This window comes from Leptosomus discolor, chromosome 8 (genome assembly GCF_034619465.1).
Source record: "Leptosomus discolor isolate bLepDis1 chromosome 8, bLepDis1.hap2, whole genome shotgun sequence".
NCBI lineage: Eukaryota > Metazoa > Chordata > Aves > Leptosomiformes > Leptosomidae > Leptosomus > Leptosomus discolor.
Window position 1 is genome coordinate 56,803,874 of NC_141398.1, and position 18,095 is coordinate 56,821,968.

An 18,095-nucleotide genomic window follows, 5' to 3' on the forward strand; every position below is an offset into this window, starting at 1 on the left:
GCAGGTGTGCATAGTTAATAGCCCAAGTGACGATGGGGAGATGCTACCACACATTTCCTTCCCCTTTTGCAGAATCCATGCTCAAAGCTCAGAGACATGTTCTGGGGCTCAAGTTGTATGTGATTTATTTTTTATGTTACCGTCTACCATGACAAGTCATGTCGGTGATGTAGTAAATCCCCCACTTTGAAGGGACTCTTTTCTAGGGGCAAAAGAGAGGAGTGCAGATAGACTTGGAGCTGAGGATTTTTATGAGTCAAAATCTTGCTGTGGACCATATTGGTCCATGTCTAGATTGCACTGAAAGGCCTGATTAAAGGTGTGTGTTTATGTTAGCTGCAAGTTAGCACTACGCCATTAAATATTCATAAGGGTGCTATAGGGCCCAAATTTAGGAGCTAATAATCTACCATGTGTACCTGGAGTCCCTGGTGAACTGGGATGGCTGAAGTTGGCATCTCCATCACTACTGTTACCTGTGTTAGCTACTCAGTTTGTCTACCCATGCTTTAATCAGACTTTTGATTACCATATATGCCTATTTTTCCGTTTGGCTCCATATTCACATTGCTGTTTATAGATTTAACTATGATAAAAAATATGTGATGTTTGCATAGATAATACCTAAATATTTAAAACATTTTGTGGTCTACTGTTAACACGTGGGGAAAGGTCAGATGTAAAACAGATGTTTCTCCACCTGCCATTGTTTGGAGGCATGCAGGAGGAAAAGTTACAGAAACAAGATGCAGTAGTGTGTTTTTTTTCTGATGTAGATATGGTCTGTATGAATTGTGGTTAGGAGAAACCATCTAGAAGTAAGGCAGGCAAAATTGCAGTTGCGTTTCAGGAAATACCTGCGAAGAAATGAGCAGAGTGTGGGCTACGAAAATATGGAAATTCTCTGTGTTCTGGGAATATAGGTGCTACCATTAACTTCAGAGAGGCAAAGCTGTACGAAAGAGAAGGGAGTAGAGAGATATAAGAAAAATCTAATTGGAAAAATGAACTAATATTGCAGTCCAGATTATAGCTTGCATCTTTGTTTCTCATGTATTGAGGCACCACTATGTTGTGCTGTGTCCTAGGCAGGGCTGGAATTTTACTCTGAATGTACCAAAGGAAACTTTAGGGAAGAGTTTGTTGCTGTCAGAGAAGTGGACTAAGATAAACTGATATCTTTTCTTCTATAACACTGATGGTTCTATGAAAGCCATTTCATGTTATCAGATGACAGAAGAAAGTCAGGCAAGTGTAATTTCTCATGAGGATAACTTAAAGGTGATTCCTGGCTGACTTCCTAAGGAGTACCTAATTGCCTTTACGTTTTCTGATTCTATCCTCTTTTTGGAAAATAAGGACAATTGGACTGATAAAAAAATGACTTATTTTGGAAAGAGTGCAATCCAGTTATAGCTGTTCCTGAAAGCCTAGAGATCCACAGATGTCTGGAGAGTTAGAGAAGAAAACCTCCCTTGCAAATACAAAGGAGTGCTCACAGTCGTAATGATTCCTCTGATTTAAGATGTTTTGTCTATCTGTTGCAGAAAGTTTACAAAGGGTGATTAGAATTTATGTAAATACCAAGGCAGAACTTGCAGCCCATGGCTTTATTTCACACGGCATGTTATTACAAAACCTACTGCTTCAAAGCAAAGACAGAGCTGCTGCAGGCATTGGATTCACATAGGAAATACAGGCTGCAATTGTTTCTTTGGAAGATTGCATAATGCTAAGGTGTGTGTTGCATGGGTACCTGCCAGAAGGATTTACAGGTCCAGTTTGGCCATCAGTACAGAAGTTTGTCACTCTGAGGTTCTTACACTTGAGAAAGTAACAGGAGATTTAGCTGAGGAAGTAATTATTATTGTTATTATTATTAGCTTTTCTTAGAATTGAATATTGTGAAATGGTGAGCTACAGCTGTTTCTTCACTGCCAAGTGACCTTCAGGAATTACTGTCAATCTCTGAATTTACAGTCTTTACAATTACTATATTTCTAAAACCAAAATCCCCAGTAACTTAGAGGTAAAATATCTTTCTTACATTTCTTTAATGGTTACATACTTTATTTGACAGGAATTATTTTCCCTGAGGGTCTATTAAAGAAATAGTTTGAAGACATAGCCTTTTTTTCAGTTGCACATAATCTTTTTTTGCCGTTATTCAGTACATGCCTGTGAGTTCAGAGATCTTAATTCGCAAAGGTACTTGGCTACATTCCTAGCTCTAGGCAGACTAATAGTTTTGTTGTCTTTACTGGGACAATTCATGTGCTTCAAGTTAAGTGCATGAATAGATAACTGGTTGAAGGCAGAGGATTATCTCAGTCTTTGTATAGAAGTTCAGTAGTATTTGTAAGAGCAAAGTCTGTTTGCCCAAATGAGTTTTGTGTATTCTAGCTCAATAGCTTCTGCATCCTTGTCTTAAAGCCTGACAAGTCCTTGTGTAGCCATTAAGTCCACCAAAATCCAAATGTGTGAAGGTGTTTAGATACTCTCAGAAACTGTAGTCAAAGTAAATAATTTCGTATTTTTTCTGCTCAGATATGTATTTACTCATGAGAATAATTTTTCTATCTTGGTTAATGATTCATTTGGTGAAACAGATTCTGACCTATTTTCTGCTGGAATTATTTTCCGAGAAAAGCCTTGTAGCCAAGAACTTCCCTACCGAACTTGAAATGCAGATCCCCTTGTAAGCCACAGAGCACACAGAGTACATGGAACCAGTGCTTTCAGGAGCGACAGTCATTGCATTGCACAGCTGAAAAAGCCTGAATCAGCAAACAAAATAGGACAAAATGGAAAACTGAAGAGTTCTGTGAGAAATTCTAGCCTGACTGAAAACACATCTGTGACAGGCAGAGGCAGCGGAAGCTGAGATATAGAGATTGGGCACGTAGAAAAAATGGTTTATGCTTCTAGACAATGTAATTCATATTGCAGCTGGGAAGAAGAATATCAAGAGACAGCAACTATTGGATATGTCACTTGGTACTTCTGGACGAAGGGAAAGTGCTGAAAAGAAAAATGTTGACTAGTAAATTACTGGAAAGTGCAAAGAAAACACATGAGAAATGCAACCAAGAAGTGAAAAATGATGCAGGGAGAGGCAACAGAGACATGCTGAAGGCCTCACGGTTGAACTGGAAGCTTCTACTACGCTGGAAAGTCACAGAGACTCTAAAAAAATAAACGGCAGGCAGACTTCCGTACCAGAAGTGGAGCTATGAAAAGCAAAGACAGAAGAGTGCTCATTACCAAAGTAGAACAGAAAAAGAGCTTGGTGGTGCATTTCAAAGAAGTTGTGAATGGGTTCAGCTTCACCATATTTCAAAGAAAGATGGGAACCTGAACATTTTGCCCTTTTTTGTGTTAAGAACAGAAATTGAAAGCACAGGCTGCAGCCATCATGCTGAAAAATATAAAGCCAGCAAAGGATGACAGGAGAAAAGCTTGAAGAAACGGGAAGTAAATTAATATCTAGGAAGAAGTGATTGTGCCTAAAGAATGAGAACATGGAATCAATGAATGGATGCCTGTGATAAAGATCCCACATGTTGGAGAGGTCTCCTTGCTTTGTCCTGGGGAAAGTCTTCTACAGTGATAATACACGGAGTGAAAGATGCTGCGACTGTGGAATTCAGAGGAAAACAATCTGGATTTGGACTGAAGAGATTCTGTAGAGACTGGCCATCCATGTTGCAGATTACTGTGGAAGGATCATTCTCCATGAAAAGCATCTTCTTTTGCCATAGCTTTAGTTGACCTTCAAAAGTTATCACTTAGCATGAAGAGTCCTACATGGTGGGGCATGCTTGAGATCTGCCAAGTCCCAGTTAGAAACTTCAGAAACATGCACAGAGATCAAAATACCCAGTGAGGGTAAGTAATTGCACAACAGAACAGCTCAGCCAGGACACAGGTCTGAATCTTTTCTCTGCTGCTGTTTGGCATTGGCGTGGGCTGACTATGGAAGCAGTGTTCAGGCTTCAGTGTAGAATACACAGATTGCCAGGGCATAAAGGGACAGAGCACTGAGTTACTGTGCAGTGACTTTGAAAAGCTGGGAAGAAAGACGGATGTCCTGGCAAAGGTGGGTCAAGCTTAGCTCAAAATCAATTAGCTCAAATCCATCCTCCTTATAACGCAGATGTCGTGTTGATGCAACATCCTGATAATTTCAAGGAACCACATCTTTTCCAGCAAAACTATCAAGAAGGAGGTGAGATAAGGGTGTATATTCATAGCATGAGTAGGCATGACATAAAGAAATAGGAAATAATGCAATCTTGTGTTAACATACAGCTGTGAGAACTGGAGACATACCAAAGTGGTAGAGAGGAAAGTAGATGCTTTCTTAAGAGGGATCCTCAATCTGTCTCTGCTGGTGTCAGAGAAAGTGCAAGGGTTCTTGAGGTGGGTACTCCAAATTAATGTTTCTCAGCCAGTTTTAGATCAGGTGTGTATGATCTATGCACTGGCGTATAATTTTATTCACACACCAGGGTGAACACATGGTCAGCTTCTCATTAAAAGAAACTTTCAATAGTTATATTTTATATTAAAAATATAAATTCAGCATTAATTCAGTCAGAGATCAGTCCCCACCAGCCCTTCCCACAGTCGTTCTGCAGTGCTGTGGGTGCAGACGGGTGTTGTGTCAGTGCACAGCAGCCTGTGTGCGTGCCATGCATGCATATGGCATCCCCGGCAGTCCATATATCCCCCCACGCTCTGAGTCAGTGTGTGAGGGAGAGGATGTGCGAGTGCACATATGCATCTCAGTGGGGGACGTGTCAGGGGAGCACAGAGCAGAGGGGAAGACTCAAATAGAGATTGCTCTTCAGGGACCAGGCATGGTGGCCACCACAGCTTGGCCCCTCGCCCACCTCTGTCCCCTCCCCACAGGCCGAGGGGAGCCAAGGTGGACATCAGGCTGGAAGTGGTCACTTCTGACCCTCATCTCACTGTGTGAAAACTCCAGCTTGCTGTATCCTCAAGTGTGAGAGTGGACGCTTTAAATGCCGGCACATTTGTGATCATCTAAATCATGTGGTAGAGACCAATCACGGAGAGAAAGCAAAATTCTCCAAGGAAATCTTTAAGAAGATGGCTTGATGGAGGGCAAGGTATAATTGACCTTGAGACCAGCGTGCTACTAGAAGCAGAAGCAGCAAATAGCAAAGAGGAGTGGAAATATTTTACACCAGTGGGAGGATGGATGAATGAGTGTTCACAATAGTAATAACTGACAAGCAGATCTTGAGGGTAATGTTCCTTTAAGAAAGTGACCTCATCTCTAATGTGAACTACCTGTAGACATATATAAGCATTTTCACTGGCTGTAAAAATGTGTATGTAACAGATTTGTCATCCCATAATAACCCCAAGGAATAATGGAATGGAAATGTGCTTGTGCCTCATGTTAGGTTTGCACCCTGCACTTCAATCTTCTGGTGTCTGTCCCAGATAAAATAGGTCAGCATTACATTTTCTTTTGGAAAACGCTCTACATCACGTTAGCTGGTTGTGTGGTAACTTAGGCTCGTCTCTCAAACCAATTAGCAGGGATTTTTAAAGCAGGGTTAAATATGCCTAAATTGTATTTCAGTCCTTTTAGCTGGATGTATTTTAACATTTTCTTATTGTTTAAATAACTTTCAGAGTACACCACAGTAGATGTTAAATCTCTCAAATATATTTGATTGATTATATTTGTTTTCCCCAACTTGCTGTGGATATTGAACCAGTGATCCCTGTCAAAACAAAGGCGAATGTTGTCACTGGAGGTCAACTGAAGACTGAATCTCAGGTGTGTTACGTATGTTCACTTAATGAAGTGCCCTTAATGCAACCAGAAATTACCCCTTCCCAGCCTCCCAGACCCCCTTGAATGTCAATTAACCATAGGTATTTGCTGAATGTGGAGTAGGTAAATAGCCAAAGGTGTGCACTAAAGCAGGAAAGGTAATTTTGGGCTTTTTGTTGAAAGAGGAGGAGGGTGGTCCCGGTCTTATAAAGCCCAATGCTAACCACGCAGTTTGCCCTACAGAGAGTAAATAACCCTGTCCCAACTCATTTTTGTCAGTGCCCATCAAAAGTCAGTTCCACTGAAACTAAACCCTGAGTTTATAGGCAGGAAATTCCAACTATTTTCCATAAAGGAAACTGTTCTTTTTTCACCGCCTAGGAAAAGGTACTTTAAACATATAAAACATATAGCAGTTAATTTTTTCCTGAAGCCAGCGCTTAGTACATCATGTCCATTCCCAGTGCTGTCAATCATTATCCAGGGAGCATATTGTTCAGAAGGTGGAGCTGTCAAGCAGAAGGAATAAAAGGTAAGAAAAGGAAAGCTTCTGCTTCTTGCTGATGCCAAGGGTAAGTGAGATTATGTCAAACCTTTAAACAAGAGTCCCCTTTCTCTGCCCCACCCCCTGCTCCTATATAACACACGCAGCATTTAGCAATACCTGCTTTTACCCAGCCGGTGGTGGGGTGTGCATGCCTGCTTCTCACCCCTCCTGATGGATGCTCTCACTGGCAGCCCCCTTGGATGGCTCTGCATGGGCGTCACTGCACTTTTTGGGGCAACTGTGCTCCGCACAGCCAAGAGGAGCCCGGCAGAGCAAGCAAGTGTGCTGGTCTGGAGGCTCCTGCCCGCCTTGCTGGGGCTGCTGTGTGGGGCCACGCTGGGTCCTGGCGGGGGGCTGGTGGTGTTTTGTGCCGCGTGTGTTGTCTCCTCTGTGTACCTGGGTGGCAGGGCGCTGCTGCCCGTGGGCGACAAAGCTGTGCTCATCACAGGTAAGGTGCCGTGGATGCGCTCCGGGAAGCAAAAACTGGCTTTTCTCACAAGTGGGCTGGAAAACTTGGTGCCCTTGGGTTAGGTATCTATGAAATGCATGCTCGTAAGGTTTCCTCTTTTTTTTTTTTTTTTTTTTCTCATTTTGTTTGCTTTGCCAGAGATGTTTTTCCCAGGTAAATAAGTGTTCTGAAATTAAGCAGAAAAGCATCTTAATAGATGCTATTACTTTTTAGTGTCTCACTTAATCTTTACAAGTAGCTTTTCAGACATACTTGTGAAATTAACTGGTGCAAAAAGCATAAGAATACTTACGATGGTCTAATTTTTTAGGAGAGACATTAATTTCTGAAAACCCTCTGAACACTACATTCATACATTACTTTTGTTTACTTGAATTTATTGCACTGGTTATGGATGTACGATTCTCTTTTGGTGTGTGCATTACACAGTGCACACTGTGTATATCATGCATATATTTCAAGACACTGGTTTGGTGCCATCTCTTTGAAACTATGTATGAAATCATTCAGGAGTGAGTGATTTCCTTCACAAGCAGTGAAAGTTCAGAGCTAATGGATTCATTCTCTATTAACACTCTGATCTACGCAAAACCCACTTCTAGTTTGCAAGGATGGCGTTTTTGTAGTTTTATAGCTTCTATCCTGTTTCTTCTAAAACTTTAAATGTTGTTTATTTGTGTTAATCAAACCTTTAAACTGAAGTGCCTGCCAACAGCTTCTTGCACTGTTAACTTGCTCTTTTTTTTTCGTTTATTTTCTATTTTTCCCCTCTGGAAAGCTGTATTAAGTTGCTTTGGTTTATATAGCTATTTCTTGTAGAATTTCATTTTGTTTTATAGGGACACCTGGAAATAATTTAGGTTTGCCTAGCAAGCATTGATTTGGGGATTGAGTACAAAAGTTAAGAGCAAGTTCTCCCCTCGCAGTTTATCTCCAGCTGGGTTTCTCCCTCCAGGTGTATCTGACAAAGACGGGTATCAGGCAGGGGGGAATAGGGAACACTTTTGTGCCACCCCTGCAGACACAGGGGTTGTGCTTGCACTTGGGCATCTCCTTGCTTTTTGTAAGACTGCAGTTCTGTAGGAAAAAGCACTCTCTCAGAGCTTAACTGCGCTAGAAAATTTGAATTAGAGTGATATAAGGGAGTGAAGAACGTTTGAATATATTCCAGCAAGTGAAATGTGCTTTCTCTGTACCTGTGCTGCAACTGTCCTGAAGAAATGCAAGTTTAGACACCTCTGACAGCTGATGTGTCTGAGGAGGCTGCTCTTGATCTTTATTTGAATCCAGACTGGTATGCAATCAATCAACCCTCAACCAACTGAAACGAAACTTTTACTCAACACATTTCTTGGTTAAATTACTCTGATTGTGGTACTCTTCCCCATACCAACTGTAGGACGTGTGTCTGTGTGCCTGGGCAGATGCAAGGTGCCTGTAAATCAATTTTGGTGTCACTTTCTCTAATTTAGACAAGACCTCAGGCAGGGACTTCATGGGAAATGGTGATTTATTTATTTTTTCCCCTCCTTTCCACCCCCCTTTCAGCCCCACAGGGTTGAGGAATGCTGCTGTGCTCCGTGCAGCTGCTGCATATCACTTGTGAGATGGCTGCCTTCAGCCAGAGGATGGAGTAATCTCTGTGCTTCTTTCCTGGGGTTTTGTCAAATGTCGTTCTGGTCCTCTTTGGATGTCCCTTGTACAGATGCTGCTGTGTGTTGTGTATTTAAGCCAGCAGTTCACCAGAATACCATGATAAGGGAAAACTGCCCCCAGTTTTCAAAATGCTTTTTCACGTGAATAACTGTGGGCGTGTGAGCAGTCTTAAAGTCATTGGTGAAACATTTCTACTGATCCTCTTGCTGGGAGTGGGTGCTTCCATGTCCTTAAACAGAAATTCCTGGGCATGCATGGTAGACTCACTAGCCAGCTTCCCTAGAAATTAAATTACCATGAAGATCTGAAGTAGCAGAATTGTAAAGTTCTTGCCTCACTTATTCTGTGTGCTGTGGGATGAATTTTCCCAGTTAACTTAGTCTTTTAGTTCTTGGTGTGTGACTTGGTGTTTCTGATGCTCAGTACTGAGTCAGTGATAAAATCTCAGTAATGATTCAGTTACAGTTGGTAGTGACTGCCTTTCTTATAATAAATCTTCTAATCATTCACAAATTGTTATTTCTGACATAGAAGCAAGGGCGGGGACAGGGGGAATTCTCTATTTCTTCCCTATAAAGACCTAACTACTGTTTGAATTTTATGAGTTGATGGGTAAAGTTTCTCTGTCCTTCAGTAACAGGTCTGAAACTCAAATCAGACTTGTTTTGATAAAAGCTGGGGACAAACCCAGGAGCAGGCATAGAAAAACCCTGCTTTTTATTACCTCTTTGGGGTTGCTACATCCAACCCTAGTTGTTGAGCACTTTGCCCTTTCCCAAGTTACACCTGTGTTGTAAAACTTAAATAATATGTAGCTCTGTGGCTCTGTACTTTCTGGGAAGGATGAAAGGGGAAGGGTTTGACCCAGAAATAGGGTTTTTCACTAAAAGGGAAAAAGACTCCCCACCCCCAAAACCAGAGATCTGGCATGCCTTTGGGATATTTGCAGGCCTCTTCATGTCTCTTTAGGGAATTCCAGGAATGAAGGTTTGTTCTTCTCTTTCAGGTCAGGGCTGTGAGAAGCAAAATGTGATATATGTGGTGCTCTGGTGCATCTTCAACAAACTGCAGACTTCAAAAATGCCAAAAAGCTTTTTTTTTTTTTTTAAAAGAATTAAGTAGAGCATGAGTAATTCTTTTCAACATCTTGCACTGATTGATCCAGGCATTTAGTACATTCTTTCAAGTCACCTGCAATTAATTTTTTTTTACCTTTCAGGACTAAAGCTCCAGTTAAAAAACAGAACCCAGAAATGAAGATGTAGCATGATTAAGATGAGTCTATTTGGCAGTGAATTTCTGTTGACTATGGATTTTGAGTGCAGGAGCAGCCCTGTGAATAACTATGATAATATACACCTTGGTGTTCTGAGATCTCAGATTAACCCTTAGAAGTTTCTGGTAGTGCTAAGTAGGAAGTATTGCAGCTCTATCACAAATGAGGAAATAGTAAAAAAAAAAAAACGGCAGGAGTTCCAGCCCTTTGTCCCGCGTTCAGGTTTCCAGCCATGCAGGTGGGTTTGGAAGCTGAGCATTTATGGAATAAATTGCTGTTGCAGGAGATAGCCAAGCCCTGGGATAGCTCCACGGATCTCGGTGCGCATCAGCATCTGGGAGTGCTTTTTGCCGGAGTTACAGTGGAGGACGCGGTGCAGTATCGTGGGACGTGCTGATGTGTCTCTGCTTTAAAACTCCTCATTTTCCTCCTGATACTTTCATTTGCAAAACTTTTGCAGCACAGTCTCTATAAACTCCCTCCCTGTCTCTAGCAGAGCCCTGTGTCGCTTCATTGGGCGTCTTGGTGGGCAGATGGGTGAGATGTTTCCTCCCTCGCTAAGGAGTTTCTCTGTAGATGGGAAGAATGGAAATTGGAATTAAAAAAAGACACCAGCAGAGAAAACACCTAAAAGTATTTTAAGATAGTGGCAGCAAAATAATGTGTCAAAGGGAGAGACTTGTGACTCAATCTAATTGTTAAATATTCATCGTACTTACTTGGTGGGAAGAAATGCACAATCATGATTGCAAAGATTGTTGTGTGTTTGCTCTAATAGTGTTTCCTGCATTTGGTAGTTCGTTGCTTTAGAAGGACAAAGTTTGGGAATAAGTTTGAAAGATGATAGAGAGGAAAAGAGAAATTCTGATAAAAGTTTTCATGAATTAAATAGCTGGTGCTATTTGACTTAGCCTAAAACTGCTATTCTGAAGCTTTCTTAGGGTTTGAAAGCATTGAACTCCTTTGCAGGTAAAAAACCAATTGCTTAGCTTTGGCTAAAAAAGTGTTTATCGGAAGGATCTGGATGGTAGGTGTTTGAATAAAATAAAGCTACTACTTTGAATTAAGAAATAGAGCCCAACAATTGGAATACCAATGCCCTATAATTGTCCATCTGAGATTTCAAATTAAAATGTTTGTGTGTTTTTTCTTTTTTTTTTTTCTTTTTCCTGGATACTTTTATTATCAGTTTTCAATCTGAATATTTGCATATACCCAATCTAGGGTTTTATTTCCTCTGTATGTATGATGTAAGCCTTAGAATCTGTCAGTGGTAGAGAATCTGAGCTGATGCCATATCTATCAGTCTTCATGGGACATGCAAAAGTCCAGCTCCTCAAGCCTTCAGATCCGAACATTTCTTCCTACTGTCATATGTATTTCAGTGACTTTATTTCACCATCTTTTTTTGGTTACGTTTGTACATATTTCCAATGTGTGCTTTTTTTTTTTTTGAAATGATGGTTTAGGACAAACCCATGTTTGAAGTGTCTTTTTGATGCTTTCAGGAAGCGACACTGGGATTGGACATGCACTGGCTAAATACCTGGATAACTTAGGTTTTGTTGTGTTTGCTGGAGTTTTGAATAAGGACGGACCTGGAGCTGAGGAACTGAGACAGACCTGTTCTCCAAGACTCTCTGTCCTGCAGCTGGATATAACCAATGCCACCCAAGTCAAGGAAGCCTATCTAAAAGTCTCAGAGAAGATGCAAAATACAGGTACACTTTTTTTTGTTTCCCATTATAATGGGAGTACTAATGTAGCTGCTTACAAGGAGCATCTCTCAACTGTTGGCTGCATCATGGCTCATGTGTGTAGGTCATTTCCACACCACATCTGTGGGCAGTCAGGGTACTTCTATTGATGTTGCTGCTTTCTGGGACATAAGAAAAATGGTGATGACTTTTCATGGAGTGGGTACTGTGTATTTGTAGCTGCAAATAATCTCTGCTTTGATCTGGAGGCACCATCCAGCTCATCAGTTTAATTGTGATGAAGTTGATTTCCTGCTCTATAGCAGCCCTGTGCTTTCTCTTCTTCCCAGGACTCTGGGGACTTGTGAACAACGCGGGCATCCTGGGCTTCCCTGCTGATGGTGAGCTGCTCCCCATGAGCATGTACAGGCAATGCATGGAGGTGAATTTCTTTGGGGCTGTAGAGGTGTCCAAGACCTTCTTACCGTTACTTCGGAAATCCCAGGGGAGGCTGGTTAACATGTCCAGCATGGCAGGTGAGCCAAAATAAAGCACCAAATAAATTTCTGGTGCAACAGAAACAAAACCTAACTTCCTTGGCGAAAATGCTGAGGAATGTCTTGTTTGGTCTTGCTTGTTGATACACCTAGGAAATTGATATCTAGGTAATAAGTGCAGGTTTTTCTTTTTTTTTTGGGGAGACAATTTCCAGAAAACAACCCTTAAAGAAGAAGAGTTTAATATGGCTAAAAATGTGCTGTTATATAAAAGACTGCAAAAATCAGGTCTTGTGTTATAGATTGTGAGATCTGGCTTTGTGAACTTCCAGAAAGATGAGTGGTACATCACAGATGTTTCTATAACCTGTTCCAGCAGAAGTCTGTGACCACCTCTGTTTGCGGGTCCTTGAACCACACTGTGCAGATGCCAAAAAGCTGCCTCCTTTTGCAGAGACAGACTCTCTTCCATTTGGCCTGGTTACAGTTAAAGAATCAACTTTTTTTAATAATTTGGGTTAAAATTGGAGCATAAATGTCTTTTGAGTAAGTTCATTACATTTGCCATTTCTAACAGTCTGTAATAAATGTTAGACGTTTCACTTGGGCAGCTCCACCTCTCTGCCCCTGTAGGGCTCAAGTACTGTAGTTGGAGTGAGAAAGCACAATAATAAAACACCTGCTGAAGAGAAGCATTTGATTCTTCAAGAGCAGAAGCCAGTTTTATTTTTTGCTGCATCGTGTGGTTCTTTCCAGAGTGCACAGTCCTAAAGCCATGGTCTGCTAATAACCTGGGACCTGAAAAAAGTGTGTGTTTATATTTATTTAAAAGAATTTTGATTATCTTCTTAAAAATCCTTTAGCCTAACTCATTAGCAAAGTGTTATTTTTTCCATGAATAAAATAAAAATTATTAACAACATATAATATGATTTCCAGTTTTCTCCCATGAATTGGATCCTGTGCTTACTATATATATTATGCCTTTATAAAGTGACCTTCTAGTCTAGGACAGCTGAGATGCTAAGTTACAGGAACTGAAGTAATACAGTATCTGGTAGCCAACAGCTGAGGAGCAAGAATGCTCCTTTGAAAATTATACCTGCCAGAAGCAGGAAGTCACGATGCTGGAAAGTATTTTCGTTTAAGACCTCTTAAGGATTTACCATATTGTTGCTTCACAAATTTTCCTTTGCCCTGGCTTCTTGGACACTTACTTCTGTGCAGTTGATCTCCACCCAAATTCTGCTGTATTGCCAGGGTGGCTTGTGAAGGTGTCACCTTGTACTCATGGCTCGCATTGAGGATGTGGCCTCAGCTTAGCTTCAGCACTGTTGTCTGTTTTCTTTTTATAATCTCAAGTATGTTTTCTATCTTGCATGCCTCTGTTTAGGGTTCATTGCTGACACTAAAAGAAATCAGGACTGAGTTATCAGAAGGACCTTTCTGGTGCTCCTTTGCCCACCAGCCCTTGCAAGCGCAGAGGCAGAGGACAGACCTCTGTCTTCTCTGAGCACCCAAGTGAAGCTTGCGCTTCCAGTGTTTTGGGTCAGATGTCTTAATTCTTGGCACGAATCCCCGAGCTACCTTTCAGGGATAAATGGACAGCTTCCTTGTGCTGAGCAATTTGCCTTTACAGGAGTTGATAATGACTCTGCTTAAACTATAGATGTTAACACAGATGTTCTTGCATGCGGGCTGGTTTGGGTAAATAGCTTCCTCTTAGTGCAGGGTCTGAGGGTCCTTTGGTAAAACATTAGCAGAAAAGTTAGTGAGGTCTCATTGTGCTGAATCTATTCCTGTCTGTGTAGAGCTAATTTAACTGGACTTGAGGTTAGCCTGACCTCAGAGGGAAAAAGTATGTGATTCAATTGGCTCAAACCAATTGAAACTCAAACTTATTCAGATGCATACAGAAGAATAATTAACATATAATTGGCCTGACTTCTTCAGAGGAATGATTCTGTGTAAGGAGCTCCCAAGAAACCTTGGTCATTGCAGTACAAAACCCAATAAATGGCACCTGAAAATTTCCCTGTATTGGAGTATTTTCTTTTAAAACATTCAAATACACAGAGATAAGTGTGTAATGTTTTAAATGGAGGCTGTGCTCCACTGCCCATGCGGGGAGGAGGAGAAGTGATGTCCCTCAAGGAGAAGGTTGCCCATTCTGTTCCCTCTTCCCTGCTGTGCCAACCTAAATCTGTGATGACCCCTAAATCTGACAGTGATACTTTGTGATAACATCAGCCTTGTGGAGAAAGTGGGGGGGCTGAAGAAGGAAAAGCTGTGCAAATCAAAGCATCTTTGGGTTTTTCTAAAGCTGAAGAAGTGACAGATTCCCAGTTTTTGCAACAGAGGAAATCTCTGTATTTGGAAGATATTCTTTTCTGAAAGCTTTTGTTTTGTAAACATAGGGATTTATTTTAAGTTCACTTGGCTCTTTTCTGTCTTTTCCATCTGAACAAATGCAGCTGGGATTGGAGAAGGTGGGGTCCTATAGGCAGAGGACCTGCTTCTATGATGGGTCTTGGGGAGTCCTGTTGCCTGGGAGGCATGATTCTAGCTTTGATTTGTCCACAGAGGTTTCCCCTACTCTTACACTGTTGTCTCTGGTCTTTCTGAAACTATCTGGAAAGAACTGGAAGATAAGTTGACTTTATAAAGCCAGAATTGAGACGACTTACCCTGTTGTAACTGTGGTTTATAGTAGGAGCTTGAAATTTGTGTTACAGTGACAACAAGAACAGGGGCATTAAACTATTGCTTCAGTATTTATATGAACTAAAACATTATCTGTGTTTCTGAAACCAACAATCATAATTTTCAGCAGTTTTTACTCTTAAATGCAATACAGTTTATTTTTTCTGCCATACAAGGTGTCTTATCAGGTGTTACTGAGTATAACTGCTATAAGCAACTACTAATTTACAACTTTCACTCTTTTTTAACCTCTAGAAAGGAATGATTCCCTCACTGACTTGCCTTTAACCTCAGTGAGAGCCGCATAATTTTGGTTGTGCTATAATCTTCCTTCTAAATCACGAAAATAAAGGCTGGAAAGAGCCACCGTCAAGCTTTATCACGTTTATATTGCTCCTGCAGGAGGCATTCCACTACCGAGGTATGCTGCGTACGGTGCATCAAAAGCAGCTCTGACCATGTTTTCTGGAGTAATGAGGCAAGAGCTTTCCAAATGGGGAATTAAAGTTGCTGCAATTCATCCGTCAGGCTTCCAAACAGGTTGGTATTTGACATTTCGGGTAGTTCTTTCTGCCTCGCTTCTTTCCCTGCAGTCTAGCATCCTCAAACAGAGCCTTGAGTGGTTCTCACCAGTCGGACTTTTCCCCCCATTCTTCACGTTGGTTATGGAAATTAAGATCTGCATTTTTTTGCAAGAGATGTTCCCTCCAGTTCTGCGTGCTGCCTGCCTCTGCCTTGCAAGTGTAGCCTTTCTCCTGGGCAGAGCACTTTCTTTGCTTTGAGACAGGGCAGGGTTCAGGCAATCGGTACCTTCCCTTTGCTGTAGCTCTGAAGTTAAATTGAGCATCATGGTGTGTTTGATTTGAGTGTTAACAACTTGCTTGTCCTGTGTGAGAGCTTCAGGGCTCACTGTCAGTCCTACCTTTCTCAATATCCGAGCTCTTTTTACTGAACTGCTCGGTCTTACTGCTCAGCCTTGCAGTGAAGTATCTGCAGCAATACCTGTCATCCAGCTTACTTGCTCTTGGTGTTACTTTATAGTCTCTGATCTTTCTTCTCCACTCTTTCCCTCTGCTGGCCCTGCTGCTTTCTGTTCCAAATCCTCCTCCCCCTTCCACTGCTCTGAGCACTTTCTGCAGAGCCTGTCCAGGTTATACTCATCTCCTGCTACACACACCCTCGCTGCACCCCACGCCCACCCAGGAGAAGGGTGAGTGTCACACAGGTCCCTGCTCCATGGACATGGTTGGCAGCTACCTGAGGACAACATCAAATCCCACTGCTGCCTACTCAGCAGGTCCTGGTGACTTCATGGAGACAATTTTTATGCCAATGAAAAGCCAAATGGTCATTTTTCATAAAACTGCACTCCCTTGAATGCCTCCGCTCCTGGGGAGGGGCCCTGCGGGGCACTGGGCTCTGGCAGCACCTGCGTGGTCAGCAGTACCTGCCTGAGGTTCTGCCTTCAGGGCCCTGCTTAGCTGTCGTCAGACTTCCAGATGAAAACTTAATGCATCAAACCAAGTCTCAGTATTTGAGAATTAAATATTTATTTCAAGGTTTTCCTTTATTTGCAATGCTTGATTCGTGATAGTTAGGCAATAAATGCATTGGGAAAGCAACTGCTTTCATTCCTAAATGATGCAGATGGGGGCTAAAATAGATTATTATTATTATTTTTTTTTTTTTAAATCTGGCCTAATACAAGCCTTATCCTTCCTAAAACTAGTTATAGAAATACCAATGTCGCTTGTAAAAGAGAAGCTTAGCACTTGACCAACTCAAGTGAGTGTGGTTCATCTTAGTTTTCCTGCATTTCCTCAGTCACTCACATCAGTTAATAAATACTGATTAGAAACACCCACAAAATTAATGAAGACAGAATGGCAAAGGGGAGGGGGGGAAGAAAAAATGCTGATTTTGGCTGTGAGAGAGCGTTTTTAGGTAGAGCTGCGAACCAAATGATGCATGAACCCCATGCTTTTTGTGTAGTCCGTGCTTCGTGTTTTCCCTTCTCTTCCAGGTAAAAGCAGTTGCAGCTAACCAGCTGTTTTGTCTGTTCTTCACTGACCCAGTTTAGAACAACTGTGAATCGGGGTGGTGGTGAACAACTTATTGACTATTAATTGTAGATGATTTTTTTTTTTTTTTAATTCAGCCCTTAACCTACTTGCTATCCTGTGATGTTGCTGCTGCAGGTATACAAGGCACATCCGACCTGTGGGATAAGCAAGAAAAGGATCTGATGGAGAACCTTCCAGCAGACACAAGGCAAGACTACGGTGAGGACTACCTCCTGGGGCTGAAGAGCTACCTTGTGCACATACCCGCGTACTGCGCCGCCGACCTCTCCCCTGTGCTGAGCGCTGTCCTGCACGCTTTGCTGGCCAAGAGACCACAGGGCTTGTACACCCCTGGCAAAGGGGCTTACCTGCTCCTCTGCATCTTCTGCCACTTTCCTCTCTGGTTCTATGACTTTTTCATTAGTAAGATGCTAAGCACTGAGTCTGTCCCAAGGGCGCTGAGAACATCAGAAGCTGAAAGCAAGAATCTCTAAGGTATCCATCAGCGTTTGTCTGTCTTGATGGTAACTGGGAAAAAACTCTATTTTAAGACACTGCTTTTTATTGTACTGTCTTTGTTAAATTGCATTTACACTGCCTTGCAAACAGAAATAAATCTTTGTGTTAAGAGTAATGTTCAGGAAAAGCAGTGGGTAAACAGAAATAGAAATCTATCCCCAGATGGGGCATTGTTTGGAGGAATTTCAATGTTTTCTTGATGTCTTTGTATCTTGCCTTCTGTGTGAGGTATCTCATGAGGTTATATAGTTCTTGTCTGCTTCAAAAGGCACTGCCAACGCACAGACAGGTGTATAACCGGTTTTTTAAAACAAAACAAAAAAATCTTTGAGAGTCAACAACCTTCTTAAACATTATAAGGAGTTGCATATATTCCTGTTATTGGAGAGATTTAGAAATGTCTAATGCAAATCTTTCTCAGTACATCTTCAGCCTGATATGTGTTTGGTTGGGCTTTTTTTTTTTGTTCTGTTGCTGTTGGACCTGAGAAATGATTGACCTTTTTTCCCTGCTAAGTTTTGTGAAGTATAGCTGTGATGTTTGTAATGTGTCCTCTTTGCTAGACTAAGCAACATAAATTAGTTGGGGGAAAAATGAGCAAAGACAGATGAAGACCTTCGTGCAGAAGAAAACAATCTCCTTCCTACTGTATTAGAAAATGTAATAGTAAGTATTATCAGTCGCTAATTTGATATGACTGTCTTGATCATTCTGTGCATTGCCTGTATATGCCTGTGCTTCTTTAATGATTAGTAAACTCTGATCTCACTTCTGCTTTTTGTACAATTCCTTACTCAGTTCTGAGTTTATGAAGAACTCCTGGTTTTGCCCATTTCTCCTGACACCTTCCTGT

The 18,095-nt window shown here is 41.5% G+C and overlaps 1 protein-coding gene across 1 annotated transcript; it reads left to right on the forward strand.

The window, feature by feature from the left end:
• The first annotated feature begins 6,533 nt into the window (after positions 1-6,533).
• Positions 6,534-17,217, forward strand: HSD17B2 (hydroxysteroid 17-beta dehydrogenase 2). The gene is made up of 5 exons (XM_009948100.1): positions 6,534-6,810; positions 11,272-11,484; positions 11,811-11,996; positions 15,063-15,200; positions 16,859-17,217. The coding sequence occupies exons 1-5, from the start codon at positions 6,534-6,536 to the stop codon at positions 17,215-17,217; spliced, it is 1,173 nt and encodes a 390-aa protein (XP_009946402.1).
• Positions 17,218-18,095: the final 878 nt, after the last annotated feature.

What these genes read in the sequence shown, in the direction of transcription:
- HSD17B2 (XM_009948100.1), top strand. Translation starts at nt 6,534, where the DNA reads ATGGATGCTCTCACTGGCAGCCCCCTTGGATGGCTCTGCATGGGCGTC. An exon ending in TAACATGTCCAGCATGGCAG is followed by an intron (nt 11,997 to 15,062) that starts GTGAGCCAAAAT and finishes TTGCTCCTGCAG; the next exon opens with GAGGCATTCCACTACCGAGG. An exon ending in TCCGTCAGGCTTCCAAACAG is followed by an intron (nt 15,201 to 16,858) that starts GTTGGTATTTGA and finishes TTGCTGCTGCAG; the next exon opens with GTATACAAGGCACATCCGAC.